This window comes from Dipteris shenzhenensis, chromosome 14 (genome assembly GCF_047967505.1).
Source record: "Dipteris shenzhenensis isolate YYH24624 ecotype China chromosome 14, Dip_SZ_1.0, whole genome shotgun sequence".
NCBI classification, from domain to species: Eukaryota; Viridiplantae; Streptophyta; class Polypodiopsida; order Gleicheniales; family Dipteridaceae; genus Dipteris; species Dipteris shenzhenensis.
Window position 1 is genome coordinate 3293636 of NC_141609.1, and position 18965 is coordinate 3312600.

The 18965-nt window shown below is 41.1% G+C and overlaps 1 protein-coding gene across 2 annotated transcripts in view; it reads left to right on the forward strand.

The window, feature by feature from the left end:
- The first annotated feature begins 17537 nt into the window (after nucleotides 1-17537).
- The window catches only part of LOC147894076 (tRNA (guanine(26)-N(2))-dimethyltransferase 1-like), a 41533-nt gene continuing 40105 nt past the window's right edge, over nucleotides 17538-18965 (forward strand). For both annotated transcript variants that reach the window (XM_087384459.1, XM_087384460.1), the window contains exon 1: nucleotides 17538-17923. In XM_087384459.1, coding sequence (XP_087240585.1) covers nucleotides 17594-17923 — 330 coding nt within the window. In that variant the 5' untranslated portion in view covers nucleotides 17538-17593. The remainder of the gene's footprint in view (nucleotides 17924-18965) is intronic.

Here is an 18965-nt window from a genome sequence, read left to right on the forward strand (position 1 = left end):
CTTACTACAATATGTATCTGTAAATGCATCCCTATATCCAACATCTCATTATGCAAAGAAGGATAGACTACCACATTATATATTAGTCAATATTCTAACTAAGACTTGTCCAAAGTGATATAGAAGGAGGAGATACTACAACCTCAAATATACAAGCCAAAAAACTAGGACTACTTGGACAAATGCCAATCAATTTATATACCAGCCAAGAAACTAGGATTCCATATACACATAGGAATTGATGTGCATTAGTAAATATATTACTATTAAATACACCCTAATATCAATCATCACATCATATAAAGAAGGATATACTACTATATCATGTATTAGTAGATATACCAGCCCTAAAATCATGAAGGAGAACACTAAAACCTGTCAAAAGTAATGTAGGCTGCCACACCCCAAAAACCAGCAAGGTAATGGGGGCAACATTTAATCATATACTACGTCATCATGTATCAATAAATAATATTCCCTTATATTAATCATCCATTCATGCAAAGAAGGATTTCCTAAATTACATCATGTATCAATAATAATACGAACTCAAAGACCCATCAAGGCAAACACTAAAACTTATCCAAATTGATACAAAGAAGCAGAGATTCCTACATCATGCACCCACTAGCCCAAAAACTAGGGCATCTTAGACACATACAAACCATTGTGTAATAGTAAATATACTACTTCATCTAGTATTGGTAAATACTCTCTTACATCAACCATACCATCATGCAAAGAAGGATATTCTACTTTTTCATGTATTAGTAAATATACAAGCCCATAAATTCATGAAGGCAAACATTGAATTCTATCTAAAGTGATACAAACTTGAAGGATATACTGTTGCCTAATGTATCAAAAAATATACTAGCCCAAAAACTTGTGCTACCTAGTTGCATACCAATCACTATGTATCAGTGAATATACCACTACATCATACATTAGTGACTAGACTTTTATATCAATGATCCCATCATGCAAAGAAGGACATTACATCATGTATTAGTGACTATACCAGCCCAAAAACCAAAGAGAAGTATATATTACTCCATCATGCAGTAATTATTCTAGCAAAGCAACCATCAAGGCACACACTAAAACATGTCCAAGGTGATACAGGCTGCCACCTGAAGGACAAATTGATGTATGGGTGTGTGCCTATGGGCTAGGAGTCCTATGCTAGGAGTGTGTGAGTAGAAGGTTCTAGTGTGATTGAGAGATTCATGGGCTTGATTGAGAAATTAGTGGAGTGATTTGTGGATCTAGATTTGTGCATATTCAGGATGCAAGCACGACGAAGGAGGCATGGGATACTTTGACAAAAATGTATAGCACAAATACACAAGCCAGGAAAATGCAGCTCAAGCAGGAGTTGCATAATGTGCAGAGAGAAAATATGAGCATCAATGACTACCACATGAAGGTGAAGAAGATTGCAGATGCACTTGGTTCTATTGGGTCGCTAGTGGAAGATGATGATTTAGTTTCTGTGACCTTGAATGGTCTAGGAAAGGATTATGCACAATTTCAGACATCCATTGCCGTCCGTGAGGATTTTCCTGATTTTGAGGAGTTGAATGCTCTTCTAATTTTTGAAGAGCAAAGAAATGGTGGTGCATCTTCTTTAGGAGGAAATTCAAAAGAAACTATCTTCTACTCAAATGCTGGAAGAGGTAGAGGCAGAGGTAGAGCAGGCTGATGTGGAGGTCGTGGCAAAAATTAGAATATGCAACAAATTCAAGAAAACTAGTCCTATGGAGGAGGATGTGGTAACTTTAGAGGCAGGGGGAGCCAAAGAGGTCGTGGTGGATGGCAAAGAGGCCAAAATGCAAACAGCAATGTTGAATGCTACTACTGTGGTAAATGGGTCATATGGCTAAAGACTGCTACAAAAAGCAGAATGACATCATGAATGGAAAATTGCAGCAAGGATATCATGCATCCTCTAATAGACAAGGTGATGATAGAAATGAGCATTTATTTATGGTGCAATACATGACCAATTCTGTGACAAGTGCAGAAGAAAGCAATGATGTGTGGTATGTTGACTCAGGTGCATCAAACCACATGACAGGTCATGTAGAATGGATGCGAGATGCAAATAAAATGGAAAGACCAGGATTTGTGGAGAGTGGTGATGATACTGCACATCGTATTGTGCAGATTGGTAAAATTCCCTTGTCTATGTAGGATGGGAAAAAGAAATACCTGTCTGATGTATTTCATGTCCCGAATGTCACCAAGAACCTGGTTTCTATTGGTCAAATGGTTGAGCAGGGCTTGCAGGTAACATTTAATCCTCATGCATGCTTTGTTGAGGATATGACAAATAAAGGTTGCTTAATAGCAAAAGGGAAGAAGAAGAGAAAGATGTTTACGTTGGATGCGGACATGCCTGAATTGAGTGCAGCAATGTTTGCACATGGGACCAGTGTAGTTGTAGATATTGATATCTGGCATAAATGCATTGGTCATGTTAATGTACAGCGACTCAAATTAATGCAGGCCCAAAATATTATTGTAGGATTGCCTAAATTCAAGGTTGCAGAAATGCATAAGGTATGTGAAGCCTATCAATTTGGAAAACAGGCAAGGAAACCTTTTCCTAGACATGTTCAAGAGAGTAAGAGGTTATTGGCATTAATCCACTCTAATGTGTGGACTACTAAAGCTACATCTATTGGAGGCTGTCATTATTTTGTCACTTTTATTGATGACTTCAACAGAAAAATTTGGGTGTATTTTATGAAAAAGAAAAGTGAAGTGTTTGGGCATTTTAAAGCTTTTAAAGCTATGGTTGAGAAAGAAACAGGCCTGTAAATAAAATGCCCAAGGTCAAATCGAGGGGGAGAGTACCTCTCAAATGAGTTTCCAAGGATCCTGTAGGAGCATGGCATAAAGTAGCAATATTCATGCAGTCATACCCCACAACAAAATGGACTTGCAGAATGAAAAAACAGGCATACTAGAGAGGTATCTCATGCCATGCTCAACGAAAAAGACCTGCCAAATTATTATTGGGCTGAAGCAGTTGCTACAATAGTCACGACTCCCACTACAACAATACATGGCATGATGCTAGAGGAGAGGTATACTGGTAGGAAACAAGATATTTCTTATTTGAAAGTTTTTGGTTGCATTGCCTATGTTCATGCGCCAGATGAGTTGAGATCCAAGTTGGATCCAAAAGCTGAGAAGTGCATCTTTATTGGTTATTCTCTGCAGTGGAAAGGGTATAGATGCTATAACCCTTCTTCTCGTAAGTTTACAGTGAGTAGAGATGTTGTTTTTTATGAGATGAGCAGCTTGTATAAACCAGTATATATGATTGATGATGTAGATGCACAAAATGGTAATGCTACATAGAATTCACAGCAGTAATCACAAAATATTAGTGGACCTGTAGTGTCCTCTAGCAGTGGTTCACATACTTCGCCGTGGATAGGCAGATTGAGATCACGAGAATCTACTCAAAGCAATGCAGATAGTGGTATGCAAGTATCACAAAAGGGAAAAGAGAAAGTAGATCAGCCCAAGGTTGATGTGAATGCAGGTCACTCTTATGTGGATGGTGAATCCAGTGGCTCAAAACAGAGCCTTGATGATGAGTTGGGTATTCCTTCTGTTGTTACACCTGGAGTAAGGAAGAGACGGGATGTTTTGAGAGCACCTGGTAGTGAGCCTATTTTGCGCAGGTCTACCAGAGTTAAGTATCCTGTGGATAGGCTAAAATATGATGGATTTACAGCCATTCACTATGCCTATATGGTCAAAGTGATACATAACCAAAACCCACTTCTTTTGAGAGCCATGCGAAAAGAAAAAAGGAAGAAAGCCGTGAATGAAGAAATGGATGCCTTGGAAGCAAATGCTACATGGGAATTGGTGCCTTTGCCTAAAGACAAGAATGCAATTGAATGCAAGTGGGTCTATAAGGTGAAGCACAGTGCAGATGGTTGTGTGAGCACATACAAGGCAAGATTAGTTGTCAAGGGGTATGCACAGACATATGGCATTGATTATGAAGAAACATTCAATCCGGTTGCAAGGATGGCAACCGTAAGAGTAGTCATTGCTATGGCTACATCAAAGGGATGGTCTTTACATCAAATGGATGTAAAGAATGCCTTCTTGCATGGTGATTTGCAAGAAGAGGTGTATATGGAGCAGCCACAAGGTTATGTGCATGCTATTCATCCTGAGTTTGCTTGCAGGTTGAAGAAAGCCTTGTATGGCTTGAAGCAGCACCCAGAGCATGGTCTAATAAGATAGGATAGTATCTTGTCACTATTGGCTTTCAGATTTCCATGGCAGATTTCTCACTTTATGTGAGAAAAGCAGAGAAAGGCATTATGCTGCTTGTCATTTATGTTGATGATTTGATCATCACAGGTGATAGTGATGAAGATATCCTTCATGTGAAAATGCTACTGAAGCAAAAGTTTGAGATGAAGGATTTGGGAGAGCTACGTTACTTCTTGGGCATTGAGGTGATTAGATCCACAAGTGGGATATGGCTCTTGCAGAGGTAGTATGGATTGGACATGCTGTCCAAATATGGGATGGCAGGCTAAAAGCCTATTTCAATTCCTTTGGAGCAGAATGTGAAGCTGAGCACAGATGCAGGTGAGCTTCTGGAAGACCCTACTATGTATAAACACGTAATAGGAAGTTTGATTTATATGACTATTACCAGGCCAGATTTGAGCTATGTTGTTGGGTTGGTAAGTCAATTTATGCAGGCTCCAAGGAAACCACATTTGGATGCGGCTAGACGCATACTGAGGTATGTGAAGTCCACACTGCAATATGGACTATTTTATGAGACTGGGGTTCAGATACAGTTGCATGGATACACTGATGTTGATTGGGCTAGTAGTATTTCTGATAGATGATCTACTAGTGGATATGTGTTCTCTTTTGGAAGTGTTGCAGTCACTTGGAGTAGCAAGAAACAACCTACGGCTGCCTTGTCGAGCACAGAGGCTGAGTACAAGGGTGTAGCAATGGTTGCATGTGAGGTAGTTGGTTGCGTAAGCTACTTTATGATATGCATCAGTCTACAGATGGGCCAGTTGTCATTTATTGTGACAACATGAGCAGTATACACTTGGCAAATAACCCAGTCTATCATGCTGGAACAAAGCACATTGAGGTGCATTATCACTATGTGCGAGAGAAGGTTCTAGTAGGTTTTATTGATCTGGTTTATGTCAGCACAGAGGATTAGGTAGCTAACATATTCATGAAGGCATTAGGTGCAGAGAAGCTGCGCAAGTTCAAAGACCTACTTAGTATGCAAGAATTGGGATTGAGCTTGAGGGGGAGTCTTGAGATATCGAGCTCCACTCATGATATGCCAGGGTAACCATTGTGCATTTATAGTCACCGACTTGTTAGCTGCAGATGCGGTTGGTACACTGCCCATGAATAATAGCTGGATGACAGCTATCTTTACGTACTCTAGTTAGTGGCTCAGTTAGTATGCCACCTAAGTTAGCTGAGTTTGGTTTGAGACCCACATATAGGGTTCATCTATTCCTTTTGTACTAAGAGAGAGAGTTCTTTTGGCTTTCACAACTAAGAAGAGGAAAATTGTTTTTAGCCTCCACCTTTGTGTGTATTCCCCCATTGTGTATGTGAGAAAGCTGCAAGTGAGTCTCCTTACTTCTCTCCCACTCTCTTCACAGGACTCATCTTGAGCTTGTCTTTGGAGCATAGGGAGGTGTTCCAAGTTTAGCTTCCTCATCAAATTCTTTGATCTAAAATTTGATAGAGGAGAACCCATCTCTTCACATTTAAACTCCATGAAAAGCATATTGACTCAGTTATGTGGCATCAAGTTATATCTTGATGAAGACATTGTAATTGTTATCTTACTCAGAAGCTTAACTGAGGAATATGGCACTATTGTCACTACTCTCACCAATATACCAAAGATTAGTTTGGTGGAAATTGAGGCATCCCTCTTGGAAGAGGAAAGGAAAATCAAATAGAGGAATGATTACAAAGAACATGGGGCATATTTGGCCAAAAGCAACTTCAAGGGCAAGAGCAAGATGAAATGCAACTTTTGTGGAAAACCTGGACATTTTGAGAAAGAGTGCTATGCAAATACGAGATGTTCAGCAAACCTTATAGAAGAAGCAGAGATAGAAGAAGAAGAAGAACTAGAGGATGCAGTAAGGAAAATTAGAAATTGAGGAACCAGAGGAACCAGAAGAAAATAGGAAATTAGGGAAAATTTAGAATTGAGAAAGGATAGGAAAATAAGGAAGAAAGGAAAAATTAAGGAAAAATAAGGGGGGGGGTGGTTTAGGGAAAATTTAGGGGAACATAGGAAAAAAGAATTTAGGAAATTTAGGAAAGTAGAAAAAATAGGAAAAATAAGGGGGGTTTGGGGGAAAATAGGGGAATATAAGGGGGGAATTGAAAGATAGAAAAGGTAGGAAAATAGGGAAAGGGGTTAGGAAAATTAGGGGAAAATTTTGGGGAAATAGGGGAAATAGGGAATGTAATGAGAGAGAGAGGACAGAGAGTGTAAATGTAAGGAAGGAGGAGGGGGGGGGGTTTGGGGAAGGGGGGGAAATGTAAAGTAAATGTTAAGGAAGAAATGAATAGGAAGTGTGTGTGTGTGTGTGTGTGTGTGTACCCGCCTTTGCCCCAGTAGAGTACATCACACTTGCAAATGTCAATAAGTAAAGATAAATGAAAAAAGGCATCAAATTCGTCAGAACATGAGTAAAGGATAGGGAGAATAAAGGTTAGGTAGACTTTGTAAGATGATGAAAAAGGTCGGTTGCTATGGCAACAAATAAAGGAGATGGTGGGAAAATTAGGGAGTTTTTTCTTCCAGACAAATGTGGAAGAGAAATCTCCAAGAAAAGGGGGGGAAAGGGAGATGTGAGTGTTTAAAAAGGTGCAAGAGAGTCCAATGAGATTTTGGTTGGTGTTGATAAAGGAGGTTAAGCTACAATTGAGGGAGATGATGTGAAGGGGGTAGATGGTAAGGGGGTCATTGTCATTAAGAGGTCTAGAGGCATCGAGGAAATTGGTGATGAGGGGATTATTGATGAAGAGGATGTTGTCGACATACCTAAAGATAAGGAGAAAGAGAGAGAGAAAGTCAAAAAGGCCAAGACGTGCTAACTTCTTTATGAACTTGAACTTAAAAGAAGTGAGATACAGGTGGCAGCAAAGAGGTGAACAAGAGAAGCCCATAGGGATGCCTTTAGATTGGGTCCAACAGAAAGAGCCAGCTTGGATAACACATGAATCAAGAAGAAGGTGGTTGTAGCTTAGAAATGTGTCAAATCTAAAAAGAGTTTTTACATTAGCCCTTTTTGTGAGGTGGAAACTACTAAACTTGAGATAGAAGCCTTTGTAGCCTACTTTTGAAGTAAGTTTGCAAAAATAGATGAGGGATTCCATAAGGCTAAAAGGGCCAAAGTGGGGAATGGCTTCGTAGCAGTTTGCTATGTCAGCAGAATATAAGGAGAGAATCTCTAGGGGTAAATTAACAAGGAATTGTAGGTTAGAATCAATGCCCCAAAGCATGTTTTTGGAAACATTGAGAAAGTTTTTATAAGTGGAATGTCGATTTTCTCCCTCTCGAGAGATGACGTTTTTTAGCTCTTTGAGCCCTAAGGCTAAGAGATCAATAAGTGAGGAGAAGATGCAATTATGGGCATTGATAAAGCAACAAAAGCTATGTTTATGTGCCTTGTAGGTGCACATGAGATAGGGTAAAGAGTTGAAAGAAAAGGGAAGATTGAGGGAATCAAGAGTAGTAGCAAGGGATGAAAGAGTAGTAGAAGGGGGGTTGGATGAGGGTAGGAATTCAGGGGAGTTTAATCTTTCAAGGGTTAGGTGTGTTCTAAAAATTTGCAAAGAATGATGGGGGTTTGGGAGGCCTTATCTAGACCGATGATGAAAACATGGCCAAGAAGCTAGTTAACTTCGTCAAGAAGAGTTTTATCTTCGAGAGGTGACTTTTGGATTTTAAGGAGGGGAAAGAAGGTACGGAAATCTTTCCAAAAAAGAAAGGAGAGGCTTTCTAAAAGGGGGTTAGGGTCCAAATTTAGGGAGAAATAGACATCGTGAAAGGTTTGGATGATTGCTTGAAGAGTGAGATATGGATCTAAGGGTGTGATAGGAATGTGATTGAGGCCATAACGAATGTGGGGGCGGAGAAAGGGATGACGAAAGAAGATAGGGTCAGAGGTACAAATATGAAGTTTGTTATCAAAGGATTTGAGAAAGGGTTTAAACCTTTTGAGAGAAGTGCAAAGACAAGATGAGGTGAAGTTTTCTGCTAAGAAAGTTAGTGTAGGCTTATAGAGAAGGAATCTAAGGGGAGGCGTATATTTCCAACTACAAGCAAAAGTGTCAAAGGATTGAATAGTGTTTGAAAGGGAATTACATGTGAAGAGAGTGGAAGAGAATGAAGGAGTCTCACTTGCAGCTTTCTCACATACACAATGGGGGAATATACACAAAGGTGGAGGCTGAAAACAGTTTTCCTCTTCTTAGTTATGAAAGCCAACCGCATCTATAGCTAACAAGTCAGTGACATAAATGCACAACGGTCACCCTGGCATATTACGAGTGGAGCTCGATATCTCAACACTCCCCTCGAGCTCAATCCCAATTCCTGCACACCAAGTAGGTCTTTGAACTTGCGCAGCTTCTCTGTACCCAATGCCTTCGTGAATATGTCAGCTACCTGATCCTATGTGCTAACATAAACTAGATCAATAAAACCTACTAGAACCTTCTCCTGCACATAGTGATAATGCACCTCAATGTGCTTTGTTCTAGCATGATAGACTGGGTTATTTGCCAAGTGTATACTGCTCATGTTGTCACAATAAATGATAACTAGCTCATTTGTAGACTAATGCATATCATAAAGTAGCTTACTAACCAAGCTACCTCACATGCAGCCTTTGCTGGACCCCTGTACTTAGCCTCTATCCTCGACAAGGCAACTATAGGCTATTTCTTGTTGCTCCAAGTGACTACAGCACTCCCAAAAGAGAACACATATCCACTAGTAGATCGTCTATTAGAAATACTACCAGCCTAATCAGCATCAGTGTATCCATGTAATTGTATCTGAAACCCAGTCTCATAAAATAGTCCATACTACAATGTGGACTTCACATACCTCAGTATGTGTCTAGCCGCATCCAAATGCGGTTTCCTTGGAGCCTGCATAAACTGACTTACCAACCCAATAGCATAGCTCAAATCTGGCCTGGTAATAGTCATATAAATCAAACTTCCTACTATGCATTTGTACATAGTAGGGTCTTCCAGAAGCTCACCTACATCTGTGCTCAACTTCACATTCTGCTCCAAAGGAACTAAAATAGGCTTACGACCTGCCATCCCATATTTGGACAATATGTCCAATCATACTGCCTCTGCAAGAGCCATATCCCACTTGTGGATCTAATCACCTCAATGCCCAAGAAGTAATGCAGCTCTCCCAAATCCTTCATCTCAAACTTCTGCTTCAATAGCATTTTCACATGAAGGATATCTTCATCACTATCACCTGTGATGATCAAATCATCAACATAAATGACAAGCAGCATAATGCCTCTCTCTGTTTTTCTCACATAAAGTGAGAAATCTACCTTGGAAATCTGAAAGCCAATAGTGACAAGATACTGTCCTATCTTGTCAGACCATGCTCTGGGTGCTTGCTTCAAGCCATACAAGGCTTTCTTCAACCTGCAAATAAACTCAGGATGAATAGCATGAACATAACCTGGTGGCTAATCCATATAGACCTCTTCTTGCAAATCACCACACTTTTCTTTTTCATAAAATACACCCAAACTTTTCTACTGTAGTCATCAATAAAAGTGACAAAATAATGACAGCCTCCAATAGATGCAACTTTAGTAGTCCACACATCAAAGTGGATTAATTCCAATGGCCTCTTACTCTCTTGAACATGTCTAGGAGATGGTTTCCTTGTCTATTTTCCAAATTGACAGGCTTCACATACCTTATGCATTTTTGCAACCTTGAACTTAGGCAATCCTGCAACAATATTTTGGTCCTGCATTAATTTAAGTCGCTATATGTTAACATGACCAATGCGTTTATGCCAGATATCAATATCTGCAACTACACCGATCCCATGTGCAAACATTGCTGCACTCAATTCAGGCATGTCCACATCCAACGTAAACATCCTGCCCTTCTTCTTCCCTTTTGCTATCAAGCGACCTTTATTTTTCATATCCTCAACAAAGCATCCATGAGGATTAAATCTAACCTGCAAGCCCTACTCAACCATTTGACCAATAGAAACTAGGTTCTTGGTGATATTCGGGACATGAAATACATCAGACATGTATTTCTTCTTCCCATCCTGCATAGACAAAGGAATTTTACCAATCTGCACAATAGGATGTGCAATATCATCACCAGTCTCCACAAATCCTAGTCTTTCCATTTTCCTTGCATCCTGCATCCATTCTGCATGACCTGTCAAGTGTTTTGACATACCTAAGTCAACATACCACACACCATTGCTTTCTCTGCACTTGTCATAGAATTGGTCATGTGCTGCACCATAAACAGATGCTCATTTTTGTCATCACCCTGTCTCCTAGAGGATGCATAATTGCCTTGCTGTAATTTTCCAGTCATGATGTCATTCTGCTTTTTATAGCAGTCTTTAACCATATGACCCATTTTACCACAGTAGTAGCATTCAACATTGCTGTTTGCATTTTGGCCTCTCTGCCATCCACCATGAACTCTTTGGCTCCCCCTACCTCTAAAGTTACCACGTCCTCCTCCATGGGACTGGTTTTCTTGAATTTGTTGCATATTATGATTTCTACCACGGCCTCCAAATCGGCCTACTCTACCTCTTCTAGCATTTGAGTAGAAGACAGCTTTTTTTGAAGTTCCTCCTGAAAAAGATGCACCACCATTTCTTTGCTCTTCAGAAATTAGAAGAGCAATTAACTCCTCAAAATCTAGAAAATTCTCACGGACGGCAATGGATGTTCAGAATTGTGCATAATCCTTTCCTAGACCATTCAAGGTCACAGAAACTAATTCGTTATCTTCCACTGGTGATCCAATGGAAGCAAGTGCATCTACAATCTTCTTCACCTTCATGTGGTAGTCATTGATGCTCATATTTTCTCTCTGCACATTATGCAACTCCTGCTTGAGCTGCATTTTCCTAGCTTGCATATTTGTGCTATACATTTTTGTCAAAGTATCCCACGCCTCCTTCGACCATCCTTTAAATGCCTGCAACTCCTGTTGATTGGGAACATTAGGAATAATTGGTTCTTGTTCAGTGCCAGTAATGAACTCCCAATAGCCTTTTCCCTTAAGGAAATTCATCATTCTAAACTTCCATGCTTGGAAGTTGTTCTTGTCAAGCTTTTCAGTGACTATCTATGAAAGAGCATCAGACGCCATTACAGAACACTGCAAATATATTATGTCACTATAAAAAACACAACTTCTCCCTCACAAGGGCAAATTTGCAAAACTAACGAAAGTGGTATTTGACCACATAGTCACTTCCTAGTGACGATTTTGCATCAATAGGCAATAAGAATGATTTTGTCACTCCCAATATCAATGTGCATAGGCATACGATGCAATTTCTGTGGTAACTTTTCACTGACCTGTAGAACAGTGGTCTCACAGCAAAAACAAGACGCTTTTGTGAGTGCCTGTGGAAAACTTCTACCACCAAAATGGGCCCCAAAATGGCCTCGAGCCGCACCGCGAAGGACGTCCCAATCTGAGACAATGCACTCTTGCAGTTTTCGGCTGTGCTACCTATAGAGATTTGCTCCCAAACTCAAAAAAGGAAAGCAATACTAGTCCTCTTACCAAGACACCACGAGCTTGGCTTGCTTTCTTGAGCTCCTTACCACAAACTGAGCTCTGATACCATGTGAAGAGAGTGGGAGAGAAGGAAGGAGTCTCACTTGTAGCTTTCTCACATACACAATGGGGGAATATACACAAAGGTGGAGGCTGAAAACAGTTTTCCTCTTCTTAGTTGTGAAAGCCAAAAGAACTCTCTCTTAGTACAAAAGAATAGGTGAACCCTATATGTGGGTCTCAAACCAAACTCAGCTAACTAAGGTGGCATACTAACCGAGCCACTAACTAGAGTACATAAAGATAGATGTCATCCAGCTATTATTCATGGGCGGTGTATCAACCGCATCTACAGCTAACAAGTTGGTGACATAAATGCACAACGGTCACCCTGGCATATCACGAGTGGAGCTCGATATCTCAACATTAAAATGTAAAAGTAGAGTATTTTTATAAAGGGACTTGGGAGGGATTTTAGTTAGAATTTTGTTAGCATACAGAACATGAAAATATTTCAGTTTGTTTTAAACAGGAGACAATTGTAAATGCAATTAACCATTGTTGAGAAGAGTAGCAGTGCGTACCTCGGGTGAACCAGAAGGGGCAATCTGCAAAATCGAAGAGCCAAAGTAGGTGCTTATCCGAATCGATGGAGTAGTGTAGATCATCATCATCAAGAGCTTTAACTTTGGGAACTGAAGTAGTGGAGGTCGGCAGGGAGTTTTTAACCAGGGAAGCTTGCGAAAGATTAATCTCAGGAGTAAGAAGGGAAGTCTTCTGAAGTTTGAGTGTATACTTGGGAGGGGAATTGTGTTTGCGTTTGAGTGAGGGGTTAGTTTTTGAAGACGAGGGAAGGGAGCGAATGCCAAGAGCAAGAGAAGGTCCAGGAAGGTTTTGGAAGGAGGAGGAGAAGGTAAAGTCAATGGAGGGTGCAAGGGATTTGTTAGTTTCAATAAGTATGACTCGGAAATGATAAAAGGTGATAAGGGAAAAAATGACTTCTTTTGGTAACTAAGAGGTCCAATTGAGAAAGGCAAAGAACTTAGCTGGAAGAGAGCCGAGAGGAAAGAAGATGTCCAAGTGATTAAGCATGTACCATAAAACATGGTCAAGCCACAAGATGGAGGACTTACAGGAGAGATTGGTCTTCTTGATAAGGCAGGTACATTTAATGTAAGGACGAAACACATTCTAGCAGTTTTTGACATAGTAATTGTCATCTTTGTTTGAGAAGCCAGAGTCCTGTTGGTTGGAGCCTTTGGAGCGGAAAAAGATCTCCTTAGTGAGACCACACTTGGAGTGATCAACCGGTTTTAAGATAGAAGGGGATGTGAGGAAGTAATTAGAATTCAAATGTTGCCGACCATGGTAGGCATCATTTTTGCATTGTTCGACCTTTTTGGAAGAGAGGTTGCAAAGGAAGGCTAAAGACTGGATGGTGAAAGGGGTAAGGAAGATAAGATTGTCAAGGCACCATATTTTGTGGTCGAGTAAAGGGGCTTTCATTTCGATGTGTCTGGAGGGGAGTAAAGGAACACATGAGGCGAAATTCGTTAGCTCTTTTCCTTCAAGGGGTTGAGGAGGCTAGGAGTGAGACTGGGATAGGGTTGCAAAAGAAGCTTTGTCCTCAAGGGAGAGGAGGTCAAGGTTGATGAAGGAATGAAAGGTACTATTGGGAGGGGCAAGGCCGACAAGGATGTGGAGTGGGAAAGCACCATTGAGAATGAGCATGTCATTGGCGAGGCCGGGGATAATGGAGTGATACTCATTAAAAGTAGTGGTATCACCGAGATTGATTGTGGAAAGATTATCAGCAACTTTTTGAATTCTTGCTAGAGCGCCATGAGTTTCAGAATGGGAGAATTTTAGAAGTTTAACCCAATCATTGAAGGAGAGGGTTTTGATGAGTAGAGGGGAGATTTTTGCCAAATCATTAAGATCACAAGTCCTGATAAACGAAAAGAACTCAAACACACTTGAAAGCATGAGACTATTGCCTGTGAAGCAGGAAAAGGAGCAGGCAGTGGGTTGTTGAGAGTCTTTGCCTAGAGCAAGACATCCCAAGAATGTTTCTGTAAAGGAGGGAATAAGAGAAAAAACCAAGTTAGAAAAGGAGTCAAAAAGCCAAAAAGCGGCCTTGATGACTTAAAGGAACTATGTGCAACCAACCAGACTTTACACTCTAGCCCTCTACACTCATTACTCTCCCCGCTACCTCTACGTTGCCACCACCTCCTCAGACTCTACTGCCTACAAAACCCCCCCTGCCCTTTCGTACTCTTGCCCCCTTACTCCCTCACCTGCTCCTTGTATTCCGCCCCCCCTACACCTCTCTGCTAATCTCCTCTACCTGCAACCTCTACGCGTTGCCTCACCTCTACTTGCATAGCCCCCTACTTCTCTTTACCGCAGCCTCTACTGTTGCATCTACTGACTCGCTGGTCAGAACCTCTTTTACTTTCCTTTGCCCATGCCCACTCTGCATTGTCCCTCTGTCTTCATACCTCTGTTGGCTCCCTACGCTGCCCTCTTGCTCGGACTCCCCTCTTGGCTGCAGACTTCTACTGCACCTCCTTGCTGATTCGTGCCCGCCAGCCCTTCCTTGCCTTATATCTCTATTGCTCCTCCTTGTTGTTCGCGCCCGCCATTCCCTATAAAGAAGCTTCCTCTCTAGCATCTCTACGTGTGGGTCCCGAGTCCCACACACATCTCTACTGCTCTCTAATCGGAATCTTTTCACACGCCCGCACTCATTGGTGATTGGATAGTGAACACTGTGCACGCACGACCTACGAGCTCTCTCCACCACCTCAAGCCCTCAATGGACTCACAGGTCCCCTCCTTGCTTTAATACTCTCACACTTTCTCTTCTCACATGCTATTCTTTAAACTCCTTTGAGTTCACATACCTTGTAAAGGTCCCCTCTTTACCTAAAATTTCCTTTAGCTTTTTAAGTTTTTATTTAACCTTTTTTAATTTCTTTTCCCCCCTTGTTATGCCCTTTTCCCCTCTTCTTTGCATTTTTTCATACTTATTTTTAAACCCTTTAAATCCTTTTATGTTTAAAGCATTCGCATAAATTTCTTTTATCTTTTTTGCTTCTAAATACTTTACACTAATAGTAAGTTTTATTAAAGTTTAATTTTTTATTACTTTTAAAATCTTATCACTTCTCTTCCTTTCCCTTCTTTTTCATCATTTCCTAAATTTTGTGATGCTTTTAAATTAGTGATAACCCTTATTAACCTTCTTTATCTATATAGCCTAAAGTTTCTTTTAAACAACCCCCCCTCCTCTTCCCCTCTCTCTCCCCCTTATCTCTCTCCCCTCTTTCTTTCCCTCCTCTCTTATTTTATTCATTCTCCTCTCTCATTCTAGCCCTTTGTTAGTCCTTCTTCTTTAGTTCCATTACTAAATTCCCACTACAAATTTTAGCGTTGTGTTTTTCTTTTTTCGCTCCACATAGCCTTTTTTCCATAGTTCCTCTTCATACTTCTAATCTGTTACACAAAATGTACTTTTTTAAGTTTGCAAAGGTTACTTCTTAAAACTTATCACCTTTTTTCTCCCTTCCCTTTCCTCCACTCAATAATGAAAAACTTTTTTCTCTTCTAGCCTAATCTCTTCTAAATCATTTCTCCAAAAAACTTCCTTCCTCCCCCTAGTTTATATATATTCATAACTCTCACTTTTTCTAACTTAATTTCTCTTTCATTCTGCTTACGTCTATTTTTTCATTGTACCCTCACTTTATCAACCCCTCGCATAATTTCTAGTAATCACACCATTACTCCATACAATTTTGCTTTCATAGTGTTTTCACTAGCTTTGTAAGTCAATGATTAGTGTTTATTTTTATTGTGACTCCGATAACAAGGAAGGGGTGTTTATGACACCTGTCTTCCCAACCAAGGTTTAACTGGTTCTCACCATGTTTTTCTTGTTGGATGGTGGCAGGTAGGCAGATTCCCCTCTTCAATAAAAGTGATGCTACCAATGACTACTCAAAGCATTACTACTCACTTTATCTCTTTTGGAAAAAATTGTTCTTCCTTTAATGATGTCTATTCCTTTTTTGTGGATATTTATTGCAAATTACTTCTATTAAAACTTTTCTCTTTTTTCACTCCAAATTTATCTACTTTTCACTATGAAAGGGGTGTTGTTAATGTCTACTAAACACACACACACATGTGCATGCTCAAGCACGCATGCATGTGCACACATAGACACACGTGTGCATGTGCACATACACACATGCATGCGCATGCCCAGGCGTGCACACATAGACACACACACACACACACACACACACACACACACACTCATAGGTACCCAATTGGAGGAACTCTTAGAAAGAATTAAAAATCTAACCAAAACGTTTTACATAAAAAGTTAAATGTAAGGGTACCATTTACATATACGTGCATTAGTCCAACTCTACATGTGACTTCATTGACCTTCATAGATATCACCTGCAAATTCTCCCTTGCCATCTCTATAGCTTGCTTTTGCATGTGCACGTATAATAATTTATGAGAGCATCTCCAAAACAAGGATCGGCCATTAGTTGTATAGTTTTAAAATGATAAACGGTGGTAGATGACTTGACTCTGTGACAGATAATATCCCAAATGATATAAAAGAAAGAGGAAGCTGCTTTGGTGAATGGCCGTAGACTTGCATACTCTTCTAACAACCAGGGCAACAAATTCATTGTGATAGCGCTTCCTTGTTGAGTAGCCAACGGACTGATCAATTACCTTCTCAAGCAATGACAACATGGCCCAAGTACACTCCTTGTGTACTTAGCACATTTCGGTGGAATAAGGGATGATAAGATAAGGTCGTTGAGTGAGTACTCTTTATGAGTGCATTATTGAATTTGTTGATTCTCCTCTACTATTATTTCGATCCCATAGCCCAATATTAGGGGTGAGAATTCTTGTGGCTTTCGAGCACTAGATTTTGACCAAACCGCAATAGTTGGTGGGGGGCAGGACATCTAAATTCCGTGGCTAGTGGACATAAAATTGTACACCCTTTTTCGGGCGAAAAAGTGATGCCAAGAAAGGAGTGTTGCCTCTAGGTTTCAACTTGACCTAAGGCGAAGTTCACACCACCTGGTGGCACAGGCTAAGTATTGAGGAGAGCCAATGAGACACAACAGTGGGCAGTTCACACCACCCGGCAGACATCTCCAACCTAGGCTGAGGTGTCTCTCCACCTCACGAGAAAGTCTCCGACATTTCCGTTTGGATTGGCAGCCCCACCCATGCCCTCTGGACTCTCTGACGAGCCAATCACGAGAAAAGAAGTGCATTTGTTGTCATCGCCAGAAATTCGGAGCCGTGGACATAGTCCGGCAAGGGCACGGTTACAAAGGGTTGGGCGAGGGCAAGGGCAGGTTGGAGACTTTATCGTGAGGTGGAGAGACACCTCAGCCTAGGTTGGATTGGCAGCCCCACCCATGCCCTCTGGGCTCTGTGACGAGCCAATCACGAGAAAAGAAGTGCATTTGTTGTCATCGCCAGAAATTCGGAGCCGTGGACATAGTCCGGTAAGGGCACGGTTACAAAGGGTTGGGCGAGGGCAAGGACCGGTGCGAACCGAGCCTAAAGGGATGAAGGCAGTCAATCCGATGAGAGAATAAACTTGACCAAAATTTGAAGATTCAAACTTTTCACAGTTGAGCATCGCTTGTTCATGTGGAGGTTGGGCAGAAATCGCGTTGTGGCTTCTCGTTCATGCCGAGCTTTTCTGAGTTTCCTCTGTCGTCGCCCTTCCCTCCCCTCTCAGTCTTCTCACCCGCCCCTTTCATGTTTTGCATCCACTTTTTTTAGCTCAAAAACTACCATGCAGGACAATGCCCAGCATTCAGCTTTGCCTGTTACCTTAACAACCCATCAGAAGTTTGGTGCGTCTGACTCTGCCTCCAGGCCAAAACCTGTCGATCCAGCTGAGTACAGCATCCTCAAAGAAGGGGACGCTGACATTTTGTTGCATGGCAATGATGTTTTCTATAACAAAGCTCAGGTATATCCCGACTTTCTGGCTTGTTGCAACTGTGAAACTGCGAGAAGTTTGAACCACGTGCGGGTATATGTAAGATATGATAATATATACATCCGTAAAGACTCTACGGTTTTCTGCTGGACAAGTACCATTTTGCCCGCTTCCCCTTGCCCAGGCTAACTTACCCCTTGACAAAGTCCCCAGAGATTGGTCTTCTGTCTAAATCTTCTAGTGTCGGAACCAACCAATATGTCATAAGAAGGACCTTATTTCACGAGTGTTGTCATTATGTTAAGACTATGGTGCAACTTCTGGGTTTGACGAAAACCTCATCCAAACACATAGTGCCTAAAATTTTCGAGGCTGAGAAAGAATAGATTGCAATCCAACACGTCAAAGCTGCGACTACTACACGTTGCGTTATTGTTTATTGTTTGGTTGCAAAGCTTCAGATGGCAAGAGGGCAGAGCGGGGGTGTATTTCTTGTCTGGTTTCAAAGCTCCTAATGTCGTGGAGGTCAATGTTTGGTCCCTGTTTGGTTTTCTAATGCGACTCCATGATGATGGAAGGAGGTTAGACGTCTTTGCTATATTAAAATATTAGGCTTCATTAAGAGCTCTTTAGTTATTCATGGAGCATTCCATGTGGCTGAAGGAGAGGCCAGATTTTCATTTGATTCCACAATGCTACCTGCCTAACGAGGTTCTTGAAACTCCGATTAAGAAGACATACATTTGTCTCTGTGAATCTGACTCTTGGGATCCCTAAAAATGATTGTGCCTGTTTAGTTGAAAGCTAGGCTGTGCTTGTATCATGCTTTCTTCAATATAATGAAGATACACAATTTTGTCTATCTCATATTTATTGAACTGCCAAATGATTGCATGGTTCTTACTTAAGTTTATGGGCATCCCTCAGCCTGTGGACATGTGGCTAACTCTAGGACAGCTACAGGGTTACCAGACCACCAGGAGGAAGCCATGTGACAAAAGCATGAGGTGGAGCCATGTGGATGGCGGCGGTGGGCTGCAACATCATCAACAGCAGATCATTCAAGCCCATG